At 33.4% G+C, this 22,904-nt stretch overlaps 1 protein-coding gene across 1 annotated transcript in view; it reads right to left on the reverse strand.

Annotated features, from left to right (window-relative positions):
- LOC129401686 (10 kDa heat shock protein, mitochondrial-like) overlaps window positions 1–22,904 on the reverse strand; it is a 176,379-nt gene that overhangs the window by 140,515 nt on the left and 12,960 nt on the right. Inside the window, exon 2 of the mRNA XM_055124465.1 lies at window positions 17,675–17,872. Coding sequence (XP_054980440.1) covers window positions 17,675–17,872 — 198 coding nt within the window. The remainder of the gene's footprint in view (window positions 1–17,674; window positions 17,873–22,904) is intronic.

Raw genomic sequence — 22,904 nt, forward strand, 5'->3', positions numbered from 1 at the left:
TCAAAATAGAGTATCGTTCCTTCGAGTTTGAGTGAAAGTTTAGCCGGATAAAGTATTCTTGATGAAGCTTTCATTTCATTGAGTTTTTTCACTATATCCCATCATTGCCTCTGGGCTTGGAGGGTTTCCTCTGATAGGTCGGCTGTGAATCTAAAGGGTGCGCCTTTTTTATGTGATTTCCTTCTTTGACCTTGCTGCTTGCAGTATTGTGTCTCTAGCCCACAGTATCCGTCATTCTGACTATGATATGTCTTGGAGTTTTTTTGTAAGGGTCTCTTTTAGCTGGCACCCTTCTTGAATCTGGATGCTTGAATTCTCCAGCTCTGGGAACTTTCCAGCAATGAGTTCCTTGACTGGCTTTTCTAGCTTTTTCATTGGGGTTCTGGTACTCCGATGATTATAATGTTCTTCCTCTTGAAATCATCCCTTAGGACTCTGATTTGCCCTAGAGCTATTTTGAGGTCTCTTCCCGTTGTTTATTGTTGCCTGTAGGCTTCCTGCAGCTCATCTTCAATCTCACTGATTCTGCATTCTGCTGTAGCCGTTCTGTAGTTGAGGGCACCCACTGAGATTTTTATTTTACATATCGAGTCCTTTATTCATGACATTTTTCATTTTTTGTAGCTTTTTTATTTCTACTCTCATTTCTTACTGTATTTTCTTGGCTGTCTATTCCATTGTGTCTTTCAGGTCCTCCTTTAATTTAATGGATATCTGTTCCATCTTTATATTGAGTTCATTGAACATCTTCAGCATTTCATCTCTGAATTCTTCATTGGAGAGCTCAAGTTTGTGGGAAACGCCTACTGAGGCTTCTGGACTCCTTTATCATCCTCTCCTTGTGGTGGGGATTTTTGCTGTTTCTTTATATTGTTGTGGTAGTATGGAGGAGTGACCTTCAAGTTCACTATTCCTATCCTCTCTTGTTGCGAAAAAGGATTCTGGAAGGGCTTGGTCAATGGTGGTCACATTTTTATCTTCCCCTTCTAGAACATGTCCTTTTTCTCAGATGTTCCTCTAATCCGTATGTGAGGTCTCAAGTGATGCTTTTGAAAAATGTGCTCTTTTACATTGGGCTTGTACAGCTGCTTGTATTCATTAGTATTTTGGTGAAATTGGATAGACTAGTGGCCTATTGGCCTACTGGTTTTTGGATAGCTAGGATGTTACTCACGGACATAGGTAATGAATATTGAGATGTAACAACAGATTGCTGGGTTTGAGGAAAATAACTACAGTTGGCTCCAAAAGAGGCCACGCCCACTTCATCAGAGGCCACGCCCCTGAAAATAGGCCACGTCCCTGCAGCGCTGTAGCTGGGTCTGAGTCGCTGGCTGGGACCCACTAAAGTCAGGTCAGGAAAGGTCACACACCTGGGCCAGAAGAGAAAAGCGCTGTGGTGCTGGGGAATGGTATGCAGCTGGCCAGGCCAGTAGTCTGGGACTGGGAGGGGGCGGACTGGGATGAGACACTGACTGGGCTGTTTATTTTTAACAGTGCCCGGACTGAATGCAGGAACCCACACGTTTAAGGCAGGTACTCTACAGCTAAACTATATCCCTGGTCTTATTCCTTATTTTTATATATAAAAAATTTTGAAACCTTAAAATTTTTAAAACAATAAAAATTAATATTCGTGCTTTTGGTATGCAATTTTAAGAGAACTTCACAATAGAAATAAATCACAAGATAAGCATCAAAGTAACCATTTTTACTGTCTAACAATGAACTTCACAAGTGAAAATTGAAGATGGTATTCTATTCACAGTGTGATCAAAATTCCTCTAAGAGAAGAATAAATAAACTGAAAATGTTTATCTGTAAAAACTATGTTGACTGAAGGACATAAAAGGAATCTGAATAACTAAGAAACATCATGTTATCGTATGGAAAAATAGACAATCTAAACTATCATATTTCATATTTACATATGAATTCAGTTCAGCTCTAATGAGCATTTTGAGAACCTTTCAAAGTGCCCCTGAGCACTACCAAGTGAGAAATGAAGCCAAAAAATTTTTTAAAAAATTGAAAAACATTTAAGTATGTGTTTGAACCAAATCCTGTTATAGATTCGTTGTGGATTGTGTATTTAAACTATTTCCTTTCCTCTTTCTACTGCTTGGCTCACAGTTGCTTTTTATTTCCTTTCATAGATTGAAAACATAGAAATTAATGTCTTTTTAATTATTTGCATTTATTGCTTTGGAGGGGTCTCCTAAGAGTTGGTTTGAAAGTCCAGGACCCTACCTGCAACCTGCAGCCACCTGAGGCTATAGTGGCGTTCCAGGCTTGCAGTGCCGGGGTTTATCTGTGCTACCACAACAGTGCTCAGCAACCTTCTGGGTGACACCAGGCTCACTAGGACTCAGGCTCACTAGGCTGCATCCATGAATGCTTGAGGACCATGAGATTCTAGGGGTTGAACTGGAGTGGACTGCATGGATAGCATATGCCTTATCCCTCGTACGAGCTCTGATCTCTAAACTATTTTTCACTGTCACCCAGCAATTTTCTAATTATATCAATTTATTTCCTATCTCCTTTTTTTCCTATAGCCTATCTCCTTCCCATATCCTATCTATAAGTTATGGTACTTTATCCTTAATAGTCACATTCTTCTTCTCTACTTTTTATTTCACTTTCATTAGGAATGTTGAGTTTCTATTCTAATGGTCTCAGATTGCAGTCTCATTTACTAATTGGTTAAAATTAAATATTTCTCCTTAGATGGCAGTGGTAGAAATTGTTCAGAGTTCTTCAATACATTTAAACACTTAAAAAATTCTGTCAAGTAAATTATACTTTAGATGAGTACAGATTCTGAAAAGACACTTATTTCATTATTACATTAATTATATTCTGGATTTCATAGTTCTGAACAAATATGTTACAAAAACAGTGACTATTTTTGGTGACTTCATTTGTTTTTTTTAATCAAAATCCTAAAAGTTATTTATACATATATATTTCTTAAAGATAAATATTTACATTTATTTATAAAATATAATTTACTTAAACACTAAAATACAAGGGGACTGATAGAACAAATATTCTCCTAAAAAATAGCAATCTATCTTTGTAATGTTTGTTCACAGCTATGCAAGCTATAAATAGACTTAAGTATTGATGTAGATATAGATATGGCTATGCATATAGTACTTAGAGTACTTTGTACAAATATGTATGTGTGTAAATAAATAGCAAAAGTTACCATTAATTTGAGATTCTTTTTCAGTTTACAGAATAACTATTTCAATATTCAATTTTCATCTCTAAGGTTTCAGTGGGGCGGGGCAGGGAGATAGTTCAAAGTGCTAGAGCATATATATATATATGTAGTTTGTGTGAATAGACCCCAAATTATGTCCTTGGCACTGCATGACTCCCTCATCGAGCCTGTGAGCATTGTAATGCTGCCCTGGTAGCACCCAGCACTGCTGATTTCAAAGGCCTCTGCATTACTAAACATTAGCAGTAAAAACCCAAACTCACACTGCATAAAAGAAAGGGGTACATAGTTGATGGTATTCTGTATTTTGTGTAAAGTTATATAATAGTAGTCAAAACAAAGTTTTGAAAATTTTTTGGTATATAGTGTAAAGACAGTTCACTGCCTCTCGTGGTGGGGGGTGGCAATGGTGCCAACCAGCGAAGATTGAACCAACAGGTGCATCATTACAACATGCATTCCCCTTGGAGGTCCTGGCAAGCTACCAAGGGTATCCCGCCTGCCTGCCAAGCTGCCCGTGGCATATTTGATATGCCCAAAACAGTGACAATAATGAGGCTCATTCCCCTCACCCTGAAAGAGCCTCCAGTATGGCAGTTTTGGGAAGGACAAGTAAGGAGAAGCTGATAAAATCTCAGGGCCGAACTACATCTTCGTCAAGACCCTAAACGAATGATTTGATGCTCTTCATGTTCCTGGAGTGAGCAGACACCATTGGGCTACACTAACAATGCAACAGGGATGAGTGGAGACGTTACTGGCACCCGCTCGAGCAAATCAATGAGCAACAGGATGACAATGATACAGTGATAGTATAAAGATTAAAACACCACTAAAACAATAAGAATACAGTTGAAAAACCACTAGAAATATGCAATTGGCATTCTCTAGAGATCAGAATAATTGAAAAATGGCAAAATATATGAATAAAAGGAATAAGTAAGACTCAAATAATATATTTGCACCAACTTTATAACTATATTAATTATAAGGGACTACACTCAATAAATAACTTCAGATTAATTGATAAAGGGTAAAAAATACCCAGGTACATATTGTCTATAAAATACATTATTAAAATATAAAGTGCTGGATAATCTACAAGTAAAATTGTGGGGAAAATACATCATTCATAGCATAAGTACCATATGGTGTTATATTAATACCAGATGAAATATTTTTAAATGGAAGCATTATCAGGGTTTTTAAGTATATTCTGAAATGGAAGCTCTGGAATGTTTTATGTTTGAAAACCAACTATTAATAGTTTTGTTAACAACAATGCCTTATTTTAAAAGAGATAATATTTATTAGCCTTGACTTTAGTTAAGAAAGACAACTTATCATATTTGAACTTTAAGAAAATAGAGGAAAAAGGAACTACTTCCAACTTATTTTATAAAATAGCACTACTAAAGCCAGACACAAGTACTTAAAGAAGAGTAAGTTTCCTACTCACAAGAATCTAAAAGAAACATAATCGTAAATAGTTTTGAAGAACCAAAATAAAAATTAAATCCTTTAATGACTGCATCAGAGAAATATAGAAAAAAGTCAACAAATTCAATATCATTTTTTCTGCAAAACTTGCAGAGGATGATTAAGTAATACCTAAGTATATAAAGAAGAAGTCTTTGTTCCTGTTTGAAAATAAAATATAGTTAAAATTTTAATTCTCCCTAAACTCATGCCGAGATTTAATTCACCCCCAAACAAAATGCTAACAGGTAGTTGGGGACTGTTTGACTATGGGCACTGAGAAGATTCTTTAATACTATTTTTAGAAAGCAACTAAAAAGTTGAACAAATTTGACAAAGAAAACACTTTGTAAACCACTTTTAGCACTTTGTAAATTGACCAAAAACATAAAAACATTTGGACTTGAAAAAAATTGATTCAGTTCCTTTAAAAAAATATTTTGAATTTTATAGCATTATGATTGAGCCTAATATAAACCTGGTGGATGCAGAATTTTTGCCAGAGTGTTTCAGTCTCTGAAGATCAGTATTTTCTCTTTCGTGGTCAAAGTGGACCACCTAGTTTTAAGAAGTGCACTGTCATTAGAAGTGATGATATTGGAGATAGGTGAGTGAGAAGCTCTGATGTTTGCATTAGATTGAATTTGTGGTTATGGTTATGACAAGTCTATTGCTGGCTGGGAATATGCAGATGTAAAACAGACTAGAGAGAGGACTCCAGTGAGAACACACCCACAAATTTTCCTGAAACCACATATAGGTATGTATTCACCTAGGAAATGTGAAAATATCCATATAAAAAGCAGACGTCAGAGAATACTTGAAAATGGTCAGAAATGTCTTTTCTTACCTGAGTATAGATTGGAATCCTCACCATATCAAGATCATTAAAAATAATTTCTATGCTGTCAGTGGATGATTTTCAACCAATGAAAAATGGGGCAACCTCTAAGAAGCTAATATTTAATACAAAGATAAGAAAATATTTCATAGATTTATACCAAAAATATTTAAGCAAGTGTAAAAATAAATATAAATAACAGCAACAAATATCAGAGGGTATAAGAACCAGAAAAAGTAAAAAATGTATCATTTAAAATATTGAGTTATTAATCAAAAATATAGGATGCTCAAAGAAACAGAAAAGTATAACCCATTGTGATCTGCGTGGAATTCAGGAAATGATGAAATTAGAAGTAGGCTGAGTCCATTTGAACCTACAAGCTGTTTGTAACAGAAAATAAATCAAAATGGCTATCAAAGTAAGTTAAACAAAATAAATGAAATCATATCTGTAGAGTTAAAGTCAAACATGACAAAAAATAATTAACACAGTGTCAGAAAGTAAAATTCCAAGTATGTAAAATATTGAAAAAAGCAAAACAGTAATGCTGAGATCGATGAGCTGCCTAACACAAATCACATCAATATCCACTGACTAGAATAAAACATAAATATACATTCTATATAATTTTCTTTACATGAATTGTTATACGAATTGTTGGGAGAGCTAATTAGATAGGCATCTCCTCATAGCAGTCAGCAGTAGATTAATAGAATGAATTGTTTAACTTCAAATGGAATTGAATTTGCTCTGATCAACCTGAAATATCTGTACAGTTGAGAAAATTTTCTTTTTGTAAAGAAACCAGGTTGAAAGGTGTTTTTAGATAATAATGATAATAACAAAAAAGACTTTGAGTAATGCCCATGAATTATCTCCAGTACTATGTAAGCTTACCTATCAGCCATGCTCCAGAGACTCATAAATACACCTCAAAAGAGATCAACAAACCGGGAAAGATATTTCCAGACACCTATTCCTGGCTGAGACATCAGGGTTACCGTAAAGGGGGACAGTCTCTGGACTTACCCGCCTAAACAGAGCTCCAGTAGTCAATTGCTTTCACACTGCGAAAGGCTGCCATACCCTCAGCTGGACTCCACTGTCTCACCTGAAAATTAATCTGCTGAAAATTTTAGATATGTATGTTTTGAGACTGAAATCTCCAGGTTTTCAGGGTCAGGATGGGCTACCTTCCCCCAGCTTCCCGTACTTTAGTTAGCCCAAGCAGTCTTGCACACACCCCAAAGCTGCCACAAGTTAAAAATTTAACTCAAGCTGTGCCACCCCCTAAAACTTCCAGATTTCTCAAATTCTACAGCACTGATAAAGCAGTAGGAGCACACCAGACTTGATGGTATGTAATGTAAGAGCAACCAATCTTGATTAATTAAACTTAAACACAGGAGTCTTAGCCAATAACGTCTTAGTAATCTCTCACAAGGATTTAATGTTTCCATGGTGAGATACAACAATTTACACTATTTTCTTCTAAAAATACATATTTAACAATTCTGTTAGCAAATTATTAATAATAAGAAATAAAATATTGAGGGCTTGCTATAGGGGCAAGCTTAAGGGGTAACTGAGCAAATAGGAGACAATGGTGGAGGAAAGTTGTAATGATGGTGGGATTGGTGTTGCAATATTGAATGCCTATAACAAATCATCATGAACAGCTTCATAAACCACAGTGTTTATATAAAGTGTAGAGAGAAAATTTTACATATATAGGCCTTAACTATTCCATGTAAACTCCCAAATATATTAATACGGAATTGCTTTAAAAGTTTTATTAATGACAGGTGAGAGAAGATTACCATAACTGTAACCAAGTATAAAATAATTTTAATGCAATATACTTTAGATTCCAGAGTTGAAAATGTATAGATATATATATATATAAATGAGAATAGGCATTTTATTATATTGTATTAAATGCTTTGAATTTTCTTATTTATATACATCAAAATCATATATTTAAGATAAAATAACAAATTGGCTTCTAATGATTTATTTTCTAATCATTCAAATTGACATTTCTTAAAGTTTTGTTGGAGTAAGTAATCTAATTTGTTAGGTGTCTAAGTGGGCAGGTTGGGATTGGGAGGGAAATGAAATAATGGTAGAGGGAAGGTCACATGAAAGTGTCGGAACACTAAATACTTGAAACAACTGTATAGCAAACAACTTTGTAAATCACAGTGTTTTTAATAAAAATTAATTTAAAAGAACCCTTATGTTCTTAATTTGATCACTGCCCCCAAAATAAAGTAATTGAGTTGAGTGAGGCAAAGATGAAAAAATAATGGAGAGAAAAAGTCTTTGGCTTGGTGTTGAGGTCTTCTACAAGTATCATATGACATTTTTTTTGTGTTACAAATTTACCTTCTGACACCTCCTCTTAATTAAAAATATCTAATTGACCCTTATAATTGCAATTATAATGAATATTAATTTCTAAATAACATACAATAATAAGGCCTATCATAGATTCATTAATAATTAATATTTCTATACTTTGTAATTATGTGTTGTATCTATCATTGGTCAAATAATATGAAAATGAGTCACCCAACAGCACTAAATGTACATATGTGCATTAAGAATTCTTGTGGTAATTTTGCAACTTCTCTCCATCCATAAATAATATATCAGTCTCTATAGATTTGCACAAAACTAACTTTGAGTTGAACTGCATAAATAATTCTATTATATATAAATCAATGTATGTGTGTCTCTGTGTGTAGATCTATTACATTATGGGTTACATTTGGGTTACTCTATGAGAACCACTAAAATAATTTCTCCATTGCTTGTCAGCTTTGGGCAAATTTGGCAAATTGTCAGTAACCCACTGACATCTCTAGTCTAAACATATTTCCAATCTCAGTAGACTGTGAGGAGAGTGATCTTAAGTCAGTGTGTTAGAAATCTCACTATTGTAAATCAAAGAGATGGTGGTTTGTGACCCTAAGTGAGGAAAAATAACATACTTTGTAAAGGGATTTTGGATTTAAACCCAACAAATCATCAATTTTAGAAGTCTATCACATTATAGTATACTGAAAACAAGAAGTAAATGTTAAACTGTTGGATTATAGTCTTAAGAACTTTAGGTTTAACTTTTCTTTGTCCTTTTTTCCTCTGACAGAGAGCTTAAGTTTATTGAGTTACACCCACCACAGTGATTCTGAGGCACAGAATCCACTGGGGCAATCCCAATCCTCTATGTTTATCCTTCACCTCTTCATTGTGCTCTTCTTCCCTATCTGTTAATCACAAATATCTCTATATCATACACTAACCTGTAAAGTCAAATCTCCTGGGGCTCTGGATTTTGTACATGTAAGTGAAATATTGTTTTTCTCTTTTCTTTATGTCCTTTGCATAGTTTACTTTAGAGCAATGTCCTTTTTGTAGACATGGGAAGATAGTTGATGCAATATTTTTGTAACGTGAGAGCAAATTGATTTCAAATAAGATTTAATCCTGGGCATCCATCATATTTACTTGACTTAAGCCTCAGTTGCCCTTAGTTCCTTATACCCCATGTGATTTGCTTGAACACACCAGAGGACGTCTGGTCACATGGTGCAATGGCTCTGAACAACACTAAGCATCCATCACTGTTATGTCTCTACTGTGTTTATATTCCACAAATAAGGGCAGAAGATTGCTCCACAGTTGGAAGCTTGCCTTATGAGCAGGGGGAGAAAGCAGCTGGGATAGAGAAGGGATCACTAAGTCAATGATGGTTGGAGGGATTGTTCAGGATGGGAGATGTGTGCTGAAAGTAGATGAAGAAACAAACATGATGGCCTCTCAGTATCTGTATTGTAAACCATATGCCCATAAGTAGAGAGAGAGAGAAAGAGAGAAACTGTTTGCCATAGAGACAGGGGAAGGTGTGGGATGAGGGGGTAGGGATACTGGGGACATTGGTGGTGAAAAAAGTATACATGTGGAGGGATGGGTTCTTGATTATTGTATGACTGAAACTTGAACATGAAAGCTTTGTACATGTAGCTCACCGTGATTCAATTTTTAAAAATGACATTTTTAATGTCAAAAGTAGATCTATAAATGTCTCTAGTCACAAGTAGTGGTAGGGGACTTTTTTTCAATTTTACAAATTAACTGAAATCTGTAACTATTTAATTATATTTTATCTGAAATGTTATAATTTTAATTTTAAAACTAAAATATACCCTGATTATTATCTGTTTACAATTTCTATTCTTAGATTAGAATTTTTAAATTGTGGAGTAAAATTATTAGTAAAACACAGGAGGAATATGACTTTTTTAAAATTGGTAAAAAATGCTTAATGTGAACAGCTTTGTGATTATTATATTTTAATTTGCATTTAGTTCAATGATTAGTTTTCTATATACATATATGGCATTCAGAGCACTTATCAAACCACGTAACAACCACATAAAAAATTAAAAAATAGAAACTTTGTTTTGTTATCCCCCTTGTGGTTCTATTCTATACCATTCCATTCCTAGAATAAACAAATTCTGAAGGACAGATCCTTGCATTTGGCATATGCATTTAAAATCCATCCACTTTGTAGCATATATCAATCACATTTGTAGCTAAGTATTATTTATTTTTTATTAGAATATAGGAAGTTGCTTCTCTGTTTATTTAGTGATATGCATTTTTGGTGACTATAAGAAATGATACAATAAATATTCACTTAAAACATTTTACATGTGCACAGATTATTATTTCCTAGAACAAACATGTAGGTCTGAATCTGCTGTATACTATCATAAGGAAATATTTAACTTTATGAGATATTGTCAAATTATTTTCAGAGAGATAATATAAATTTGAGGACTAATAAGAAACTAGATATTTCACTCTCCTATGTCCTTGTCACCATTTGATATTTTCAGAATATTATTTCCTTGTCTTTTTTTTTCAGGTGTCATTGTACACTGTTTTCTTTTTGATTTGAGTATTTATAAACTGTTATTCACAATATTATTAATAGTAATGTTTCAGGCATGCGATGTGCCAACTCCAAACCCATCAGTGTCAGCAAGCCTATACCAATGTCCCAGATTCTCTCCTACCGTCCCCTCTGCCTCCTTAGCAAACATGTTTTTTGTTGCTATTTATTTATTTAGTTCCAGGGTCACGTACTTGCAATGTTATTGCCTATGGTTTTGATGAACACAGTTATTTCACCTTGAGACTAACAAAATGTATAAGAAACTAGACCAATATTTTTGTGTTATATCCAGTCCATCTTATTGTTTTTACCCTAAACTTTCTTTTCCTTGGCATTCTCAGTTCTATAATGCAGGATTCCAGAATCAAGGATCTGCCATCACTTTTCATTCCATTATCTTGTTACTCTATATACCACAATTGAGTGAAATTATTTGATATTTTTTCCTTTCCTTTGGCTTACTTCACTCAATATACCTTGCAAATCCTTTCAAGCTGTTAAATCTGACTTCTGGCTGCATAGTATTGCATAGTGTATCTATATCCCAACTTCTTTACCCACTCAACTGTTGTTAGACATTTGGGTTGCTTCTAAATCCTGACAATTGTTCTGAGTACTACAATAAACGCAGGTATGCACATATCTTTCAAATAAATGCTATTGCGTTTTGAATGTAAACAACAACAAGTGGTATCACATGGCCATGTGGGAGCTCTAGTTCTAAGTATTTGAGAATTTTACTTACTGTTCTCCATAGAAGTTGAATCAGAAAACATTTCTACCAACATTAAATAAAGGTTCCTTTTCAACATATCTCAGCCAACAAAGATTTTTTTCCAATCTGTTTTGATATATGACATTATCACTGGTGTGAGATAATATCTCATGTTATTTTGATTTGTATTTCCTTAATAAACAAATGATGGTGAACACTTTTTTATCTGCTTTTGATCTTCTATATATTCTCTTCATGGAAATGCCTGTTTTCTCTCCTATCCCATTTGATAGGCTTGTTAAAATTTTTTTGTTTCTGTGCTTTGGGAGTTTATTATTATTATTATTATTATTATTACTATTATTATTATTATCTTGTTTTTAGTTATTCAATTACATTGTGTGCAAATATTTTCTCTTATTTGGTAGTATGTTCTTTTTATAGCCTAACACGATCTCGCCATATGAAAACTTTTAAATTTGATGTAGTCTCATGTTTTTGTTCTTGGTATCATTGTCAATGCAATCAAGTCATGAAAACACTTCTGAGGTTCATATCCTGACATTCTCTGCCTATATTTTTCTTCAATGTATCTTATGAATTCTAATTGTAAAGTCTTTATATATATCCAATTTGAATTTGCTTTGTATACAATATAAAATGTGGGTCCAGTTTCTTTTTTTTGCATATGGCTAACCAATTTTTCCAATACCAAGAGGCTTTTTATGCTCCACTTTCTGCAAGACCTTTTTTGTCCTAGATTAAATGTGCCAATCTACTCAGTTTGTAGTGACAATTCTTTGTGGTTTTGATTTGCATTTCATTGTTGGTTAGGAATGTTAAGCCTCTTTCCATGTGCTTTATTTTCCCTTTTGAATAGCTTCATTGATGAGGTGTAAATTCTGATTTTTGTCTACTTTAGTGATTTACTTTTCTATTGTTGGGTTTGAGAGCCTTCAAAAATATAAATATTCTGAATAGAAATCCTTTCTTAAATATATGATTTGTAATTTTTTTTTAGTCAGTGGTAGAGATGATTTTAGAATCCTGCCCTTCCCCCACCCATCTTGCTCACTCACTTTCACTTGTTGTCTGAGTGCAATGGGACTCAGAGCTCACTTCTGACTTTGTACTCAGAAGTCACGCTGGTAATCTCAGATAGCCATAAGTTGTGCTGGGGATAGAACCTGGGTTGGCTGCCTGCGACATATGTACCTTACTCACTCTACTATCTTTCTGATCTAACTTTTGTTTCTCTTAACAGTGCCCTTACGAAAGCAACTTAATTATAAATTTTAATTTATCTTAATTTTTCATTTTAAAAAATTAAGCTTTGGTTTTATAATCTCTTTTTATAGTACACTGACAAAATTTTCCAGAAAAGTGTTAAATAGGAGTTGTATAGTGACCATTCTTGAATTTTCCCTTTTTCAAGGACATATGATCTCTTTTTTTATACCAAGTATTGAGTACCCAATACTTTATGAGTTACTTTGTGCATGAATGTTAATTGTTTTAAAGTTGTGGCTATAGAGTTTGCAAGAAACTAGGTAGATTTCATGGAGTGGAATGCATACAGTGAGATATAGCTTTATCTAACAGTATATCTATGTTTTAGAAATAAATATGTGTTATTAAATTAGAAATTTTAAATGTCTTAGACGCAAATACTAATTTCCATGCATCATTGTTGCTGTTTTTTCCAAAAGTCTTTAAAAAACATATCTTTGGATAACTAATTACAACTCTTGAGTTTTACCTTGAGGAAAAAAATTAGAGAACTATATATGTGTAAAATTTTAACTATAATTATTCTCATTGCCATTTAAAGTAAGAAAAATGCTGAGCTATTGGCCTAGAAGAAGGTCAATGATTTAAAAATATTTCTAGAATTCCCAAGAATCCTGGCATCCCCAGGAAATTGTTTTCATTGCATTGCTAAAGACTTGACATTAAACAAACACCAAACTTCCTGTGTAAACTATACTTTCCTAATATAACTAAATAATATAACTGCAAGGGGATGCAAAAAAAAAGCATTTTAATCAAAAATCACAAAAAAACAAAACTCTATCTCCTCAGAAAATTTTGAAACTCAGGAAGATTTAGAAGTTATGCTAACAGAAATCTCAGTAACTGCTCTTCTGAATAGCGTATCTATGGAACTAGCAAGCATTGGGGCCCTCATGTCTCTTTAATCTCATCTTTCCAGAAATGGTAAATGCAGAAAAAAATAAATACATGCATATTTTCAAAAGTAAAAGCATAATGTTTATAGTGAAGATAGTACAAATGTGGAAAGACATGCGGGCCAGTAGTTAAACACAATTTGTAGTCTTTATACAGTGGAGAAATTGCCACCATTTGAATTTAGCTCAAAGATTTTAATGTCAGAACAAAGTGAAATTCTGCAGACCCATTAAAATTGAATGCCTGATATAAATAAGAAATTGGTTCTGGGTTTACTTTTTAACCAACAAGTTAAAAAAATATATCCCTAACGGTTAAAACAAACAAACAAACAAACAAAAACTTGTTTTCTCTTTATGTGCTTCTCACTTGAAATAATGGTGGGTCAAGCAGTTCTCAGATTTCACAGGCTTCTCACTCTATTTTTTTTTAACCACTTGTGATCTCCTTCTCTCATTTTAAGATCTTATTCTTAATTTGTTTACACTTGGTACTAGGACAGCCTTCGTGTTTTAATGTCAGTTGATTGACTAACCTCAATTCCATCTATACTATTCCATCCTTTTATCCTAAGAGGTCATACGTAATCATATGGGATGGTAGTTTGAGAGAAAATTCTTCCTATAACAATATATTTCTTATAAGTCAATTAACTATATAATTTGTCTCAATTTTTTACATCCCTTTCTGGTTCTGTACATCTATCCACGTACCAACAAGTTGTAGTAAATTTTAAAGTCAGAATTTTAAATCTTGCAGTTATTCTTTTAGATAACAAGTTGACTGTCTTAAGTCCTTTATATTTCCATATAATTTAAAATCACAAATTCTTACCAAAAGAAATGTTTCTTGCATATAGTTTATGAAATTAATAACAAAGTACTTCACTTTTTTCAAATTACAAACAATGTTAATGCTAAATTTTTATTGACAATTGACCATTGCCAAGATTTAGAAACACAACTGATTGTTTATTAGCCTTGGGTCCTGTGACATGGTAATCTTCCTTATTAATGTAACAGCTTTTTTTTCTATTTTCTGAGATTATCTACATAAATAGTCATGCCCTCTGTGAATAGAGATATTCTTTCCTCTTTCCTCACAATTTGTATGCACTTCGTGTTCTTTACTTCAGTCACTACTTAGGATCTCTAGATTAGTGTCAAATATAATTAGTGAGATTATAAATGCTTGCTTTGTTGCAACCCTAGTGGAAATGTACTGATTTTCACCTTTAGTTATAATATTGGCATGTTTTAAAGTTTTCTTTATTGAGTTGAAAAGTTGTCTTCCAAATAATTCAGAGTTTGCAATTGTAAATTGAGGTTTTAAATTTTCCTTCTGAATTTACATATTTTGAAAAACACATTACAAAAAGGTAAGATTCATGAAAGAAAAAACAAGATTTGTCACATCTACTCAAAAGAATCAATGATTCTAATTCACTTGGTTAACGGTCTAAATGGGGAAAAATATCATGATTAACTTAATAAATGCATAAAATTGTTCCAGACAAAATACGATCTCCATTAATGATAAAATAAACAAAGAGTAAACTGAAAAAAATGCAACTTTTCAAATGGTTAGAAAGCATATATATAATACATGCAAGCATATAAAAAATATGTAATACACATATGTATATGTAAGTGTAACTGCTGTACTATTGCTCTAGCACCAATTTTTAATCACTTTTTAACTGAAAAAATGACTGAACTGAGACCATCCTTATTTTCTAACACAAATAATTCTTAAATAGGGTGAAGGATGTAGCTTAACATTAGAGATCGTGGCTTGATTACTGGCATCACAAAAAAATAAAAGCAAAATAATATATAGCTACTGAAATTTTGATATTTTGATATTTTCAGTCTTGTGAAAGTGTCAACTAATTTACTTCAAACTTTTCCTTTTACCTATGGGCTATTTTTAAGTATGTAGTTTAATTTATGCACTTTGGGGATTTTTCTATAAGTCTGCTTCAGAGTTTGAATATATTTGGGGATTTTTCCAGATTTTTTTTGTTAAAGTAGTTATTGAATATATCTTATATAATTTTGATCATATCAAATTAAAATGTCTTGTGAAATAAAATATTCATCCTTTTTAGATGTTTTATGTGCTCTTAGAAACAATGTGTGTGTGCTGTGGTCAGGTCTATAAATATTAAATAGCTTCAGTTGTCGATAATGTTTTGTTTCTCTATATCCTTACTGATGTTTTCTTTCAGTTACTGAGAGAAGTAGTGTCTCCAATTATAATGGCAAAAAATCTGTGTTTTGTTTCAATTCTTTCAGGTTTTGATGTATGTATTCAACATTGACTTACTAGTGGAATAAAAATTCATGCTTTGTTGTTTCTTAATTTAGATACACTAGCTATTTATTGTATACTAAAAGTCCTTATATTGCATATACTTTGTCTTTATCCATGAGTATACTTTGCATAATTTGATGTAGTCATTATATTTTTATATACTTATGTGATATATTTTTCCAATCATATAATATCAATTTATATTGTTTTTCACTCTTAAGAAATATTTTCCTGCACAAAGAATGAAATATTCTTACTTTTTAAAAAAGAGATTGTATTAGAGGGTGCTACAACTGACAGCTTCTACTATCTCTCTGGCCCCTAGTTCATATTTTTATAGTTTTTTGTTTTTCCCCCACTTTATTTTTTTTGACCTTGTCCAACTAGAATTTCTTCTTTGCTTTTAGTTTTTGTTTTATTGTTTTTGATTTTTGTGTCAAACCTGTGTGTGCTCAGGTATCTCTCTGATCCATACTCAGGGATCATTCCTAGCTCTTTGGAGGATCATATGCGATGCTGATATTGAACCTGAGTAGGCTTCAAGTGGTGCTAGGATTGAATTTGGGTAAGTATGCAAGATAAGTGTCTTAACCCCTGTATTACCTCTCTGGTTCCCAACTGTCATTTCATTTCTACGTATTGTCCAGTTATTTCTTCTTGAAGTTCTTTTCTATTTTAATTTTTCTTGTACCACATAGGGGCAATTTATTAATTAAGGTCATTTTGTTTTGGGATTTTTAATTCATTGAAGATTATTGGGTCATAATTTCCTTCTTAGTAACAAAATTTTCTTCTTTGTGAGAAATTCAAGTATTTTTCTTCTGGTAGTTAATTTCCCTGTACATTTAAATATGTCATCTGTTGTTTAATTTAATTTTTGATTTCCCTTTTTTGAAGAGAGAGCTATTTCTGATACACCTATTTATAGGTGTTCTGGGGGAAAATCTATAATTGTGTTCAATGCTAGCAACAATTTTTCCGCAGATGCAGTATTTGGTCTGTAAATTCTTTAAAATTCTACTTCGGCCTGTCCAACAGAGATATGAAGCTATTGAATTTTCCACATGATGAATTTTTTTTCACCCTAAGTCACAGAGTTTGGCTGCTTCCAGAAAATATAGTTTAACTGTTTTAGAGTTTCTATTCTGGTTTCCTCTCCTTCTCCATATTTAATGGGTCAGAGAAACTTCCTTCTTGTGTAAGCAGTTTCAACTCTTTTCCTACATGAAAGTAAGGAAAATGTGTTCAGTGTTTTATAAGCATAATTTTATTTTCCTTAGAGAAGCATGTTTTCAACTCTTTCCAAGCTTCGAAACTGATTGTGTTACCTTTTCCTATAACTTCATACCTGTCTCCCACTGCTTTGGGACTCTCTGTCTAATTTATAGGGTTAAAGTTTTTAAGTGATTCAAATTCCAACAATAATGAAGTTTATATATTTGCACTTTATTCTCTTCTTTCTCAGTGAATTTTTATTGAGGTTCAATTGGCGTTTATTCAAGTAGCTTTAGGTTTTTGATACAATGACTCAATATTTGTGTATATTTTCAAACGATCACTGCTATAATAAATTTTAGTGATGCTCATCAGTGTACATAGTTAAGCTGTTTGCTTTTCTTTGCAGCTGGCCCAGATTTGATTCCCAACCTCATCTGGTCTCCTGAAACCACCAGGAGTCATCATTGAGCTCAGAACCAGAAGTAAATCCTGAGCACGGCTGGGCGTGGCCTCCAAATAAAAGGAGTTTAAAAATAAATATTTTTCCCCAGAATTTATACTATCAATTATGGCAAAACCCCAAACATGAAAAAAATGAAATAAAATATGCATCAACATTCAAAAGAATATTATTGATGGTTTAAAATAATAACAATGCCTTTTGAGATTGCTTCCATGTAGAAATAAAAATATATGAGTACCACCACCTACTGCATCTTCATCTGGAATGAGTCCTGGATTAGGCACATCAGCCTTAAATACAAGCATATCCCTTACCGCAGGTACAGAACCCACTAAAACAGAGTCTAAAACTTGATTGTATTCTTCACTTTCTGCAGAGCCCACATAGATAATTTTCCATTCCAAGTCTTCAGACAGGTCCTGAATGCACTCAATGGTGATCTCGAACTGGAATGAGTAGTAGAAAGGAGAAGGGTTATCCAGCACCACTACATTGTTCAACGGAACCTTTGCCTGGCTGTCTTCCCTGGGGCCCCTTGGAGGGGATGGGCTCCAGCTTTCCTCCCCGTCTCAAGCAGAGCTCCCGTCAGCTGAAGAACACCGGAACCTAGCCACAGGCATGCTCAAGGCCCCTCGGACAAGCCTCATGCTTGAAGGTACCGGCAGAGGAACCCAGGTGTGTGTAATTCCATCAACGGCCAACATCCAGAGACTTAAAAGCAAGCTCCCAGAAGTGATATCTTGGGCCAGTTACTTTTCCTTACGTCTTGGGTTCCTATCTTTTAGTGATTACAGCTTGTATCAAGACTATGCATTATGATTTCCTGTATTAAAATCAGGGTAACTTTGCTGCTTTCCTCGGGCCCATCCAGCAATCTCATGGTGGGGCCCTGTTTTCAGGGGTGTTAGGAATTATGGCAACTGGAGACTGAGTTAAGAAATTATGAAAGATGCCCAGAGTAGACATATTTCAGAGTCAATTAACTCCCAAATATTAGGAGCATAGCATTAATTATCTCTCTTGTTTAAGCAAAGTCATTGTTCTATAGTAAAATATGAAGAGGCTATAGGGAAAAGAGAAAAGCAAGTCATTCACTACAGATACAAAGACCAGAGTGACCAGAAAGTTTGGCTTTATAAATCACCAAGCCTGACTTGGGGAATTTACTAGCTAACAGAAGGAGTGGAAAAGCACAAAGGAAAGGTTTTTCTGGGGTTCAGGGGGTGCTCATAAGAGCACTGTAAGCTTCTCTGTGAGAGGAAAAGGGCCAATTCAGTGATGAAACCTAAAACACTTAGGGTTAACCTAAACACTGTCTAAATCTCTCATTTAGACAGTTGAGATTATAAGGAAATACTGTCTTATTCAGAAGAATAGTGATATTGATGACCTTTTTAATTATTACTTATTAAGTTGTGTCTACATATTTAATTAAAAATGGCAAAAGAAATTAGCTGAATTGCAAATGTTGAATGGAGTAAAATGGATATAAATGACTAAAATGACATTTTAACATAAAATTTTATGACATTGTCAAGTATCAACAAATACTTGGTTCAAAGAAGAACTTGACAAATTTTACAATTATATTCTTAGATTCTTGCAGTACTGGTTGGGAAAATTAGGAAAAAAATTTTCCTAATTAAGAAAAAAATTTTTAAAAATTAAAGGGATCACAGGAAATATAAAAGAAGAAATAATGACAATGACATGTTGAAGCAAATATCAATTTTATTTTATTATACAATTTACATAAAAATAAAACAAGCTGTATCATTGAATATGCTATTAAAGTCATAAATTATATAGAAATAAATATGTAAGGCATATTTCAATAACAAAATTTCATTAGTAAGTATTTATTAAAGAAAAAACTGAATGAAAAAATAAGCTGTATTTGTGGGTTTAAGACTAAAATATTACAAACATAATAATAGATTTATTTATATTCCCAATGTCTTGATTTTTGTTTTTGTGGAACTTAACAAAGTAATTTTAAAATAGCACTGCAGCACTGTCATCCAGTTGTTCATAGATTTGCTTGAGTGGGCACCTGTAACATCTCCATTGTGAGACCTGCTGTTACTGTGTTTGGCATATCGAATATGCCACAGGTAGCTTGCCGGGCTCTGCCATGCATGTGGGATAGTCTCGGTAGCTTGCCTGGCTCTCCAAGAAAGATAGAGGAATCAAACCCGGGACAGCCACATGGAAGGCAAACACCCTACCCGCCATGCTATTGTTCCAGTCCAAATAAATTTGGAAAAATAATAACCAAACTATTTTTGAAGGAAAAGAAAATCAAGTTGAGAACTTAATTTCAAGATATTTTTACATATCATAGTTACAATAATTTAGATATTATGAGTTTAAAAATGGCACAAAAAGCATGGTAGAGAACCAAGAAATAGACACACATGTATAGAACTTGACATATGACAGAAATGCTAAATAGATCAATGGAAATTATGGATAGTCCAATAAATGACTCCATACAGCTGAATACCATTTGGAAAAAATAAATTTGATTTCAAGTCTCACACTTTACAGAAAATATCAATTTCAGGTAAGTGAAATGACAAAGAAAAATATAAAGATATATTTATATTTAATTTTTTTGTATTTAAAAATACAAAGAAAAATATATGAAGCATTTAAAAGATATGCAACATTATATGTTCAAGAGCTCAAAAATGTTGTCTTAAATATAACACAAATAGCAATTGCAATAAAGAAAAACACTGATAAGTATCTTAAAATAACATATTTCTTAAAATGCAATAAGATGCTGAGCAAAACATGATAAAGAAGACTTGTAAATAAAGGATTAAAATTAACATAAAACTTCATTAAACAAAAGACAGAAAATTGATAATTAATATTTTACAAAAAAGGGCTTCATATAAAGAATAGTTTCAAGTGACCACTAAGGATATGAGAAAGTGCTGTTGTTCCTATAATTGCAAATTAATGTCACAATAAGGCATGCACACTAATCAATGTAGAGTTGAAATGACTGCCAATATCAAGTATTGGTAAAGATACAGAACAATCAAAACTGCAACTTGTGGCAATGTACCTTGCTGCACTTTTTCTCTGGGGAGTAAGAATTTAGGCCACACCCAGCAATTCTCAGGGCTTACTCTCAGTGCTCAGGTAATGTTCATGATGGTAACTTAGGGGACCATATGTGGTATAGAAGATTGAAACTGAATGACCACCTGCAAAGCAAATGCCTTAACCCTTGTATGATTTCTCTAGCTCTTTTGCAACATGTTGTCACCTAATGATATTTAAAAATATACATACATATCAGGTATACATATATATGGTAGTTTTTATTAATTATATACTTCGACATGTATACTGCACAGAGATATACGTACGTTAAAAGCACATTTCTAAGTCCAAAATATCACTATGGACAAAGCTAAGGAAAATAAAATGACAAATTTTAACATAACATGAAGAAATCTCACTAAAACAAATTTCTAGCAAAGAAATAAAAAAACTATAGTACTAATTATAGCAAAGCTCATTGCTATAAAACTATAAATTCTACAAGTACATAATTACATGGTAAAACTATAATCAAAATTTAGAAAATAACTCTCAAAAATTAAGATTAATTTAAGATATGGAATATGTTATTTCAAATGTAGTTGCAATTAGTTTGTAAAAAGGATAGAAGGCATTTTCCAGAGTGCAAGAAATATACTAGTACTTGATCTTTGTGTTTATTTTGCTCATTTGTTTTTTATCCTGTCACTGTATTTTATTAATTTTTAAAAAATTTTATTGAATCACCAAGAGATAGTTACAAGCTTTCATGTTTGTGTTACAATCACAATGATCAAACACCCATCCCCCCACCATGCACATTCTCCACCACCAATATCCCCGGCATAAAACCCCTTTCCCACCCTCCCTCTGCGTCCATGGTAGACAATATTCCCCATACTCTCTCTCTCTCTACTTTTGGGCATTATGGCTTGCAACACAGAAACTGAGAGCTCATCATGTTTGGTCCATTATCTACTTTCAGCATGCATCTCCCATCCCAACTGATTCCTCCAGCCATCATTTTCTTAGTGATCCCTTCTCTATTCTGTCTGCCTTCTCCCCTCCTCTCATGAAGCAGGCTTCCAGCTATGGGGCAATCCCCCTGGCCCTTGCATCTATCTACTGTCCTTGGGTGTCAACCTCATGTGTCTATACTCCACAAATGAGTGCAGTCCTTCTATGTCTATCCCTCTCTTTCTGACTCTTTTCACTTTGCATGATACTCTCCATGTTTATCCATTTATAAGTAAATTTCATGACTTCATCTCTCTTAACAGCTGCATAGTAGTACATTATGTAGATATACCAAAGTCTCTTTAACCAGTCATCTGTTCTAGGGCACTTGGGTTGTTTCCAGATTTGGGCTATTGTGGACAGTGCTGCAATGAGCATGTAGGTACAGATGTCATTTCTACTGTGCTTTTTTGCATCCTTGGGATAAATTCCAGAAAGTGGTATTTCGGGGTCATATGAAAGCTCAATTTCTAGTTTTTGAAGGACAACACAACTGTTTCCCAGATAGGCTGGAACAGTCGGCATTCCCACCAACAGTGGGAAAAAACTAAAAGCCTTCCCTCTAAGATCAGGCACAAGACAAGGTTGCCCACTTTTGCCACTCCTATTCAATATAGTACTGGAAGTCCTGGCCATAGCAGTTAGACAAGAAAAATATATCAAGGGCATACAGATAGGAAAGTTAGGCTATCACTATTTGCAGATGATATGATACTATACTTAGAAAACTCTGAATATTCTACAGAAAAGCTCTTAGGAACAATAAGTCTATATAGTAATGTGGCAGGCTACAAAATCAACACCCAAAAGTCCATGGCTTTCTTATATACAAATAATGAAAGAGAAGAAAGAGACTAAAAAAAATCCCATTCACAATATTTTACTAATTTTATTGTGTATTTTAGTTGATTATAAAATTAAAATATTTATAATATAATTAAGAAAGAACAGTCCCTCATTAATAACCTTAAAGTTGAACAATAAACTATAGGGCAAAGTTATAAAATGTCACTGAAGAATTTAAAGAGAACACAAATCTATGATTAGCTATAAGTGCAACACTCAATGTAAAAAAATATTTACTTGTCCCACATTAATATTAAAAGTGAAGCTATTCTGAAAAAAATTGACAAATGGAAATGCTGGGGAGGTTGAGAAATTGGTAGTGCCAAGTGATTATCAGAGGGGGAGAAATTCCAAGTCAAAATCATTCTGAACAAGTACAAATTCAATTTGATACTAAAAATGTTACTTAGTAAGGACCTAAATTTATGACCTTTAAAAATAAAAGAGATATCGAATCGGGTGGCCATGCATCTGCATAGCCGCTTTGCTGCTAAATGACCAACATCCAGAGCCAGTTAGATTACTTCTGAACCCAGCAAGTGCTCACAGCCATGT

This window comes from Sorex araneus, chromosome 2 (assembly GCF_027595985.1).
Source record: "Sorex araneus isolate mSorAra2 chromosome 2, mSorAra2.pri, whole genome shotgun sequence".
Classification (NCBI taxonomy): Eukaryota; Metazoa; Chordata; class Mammalia; order Eulipotyphla; family Soricidae; genus Sorex; species Sorex araneus.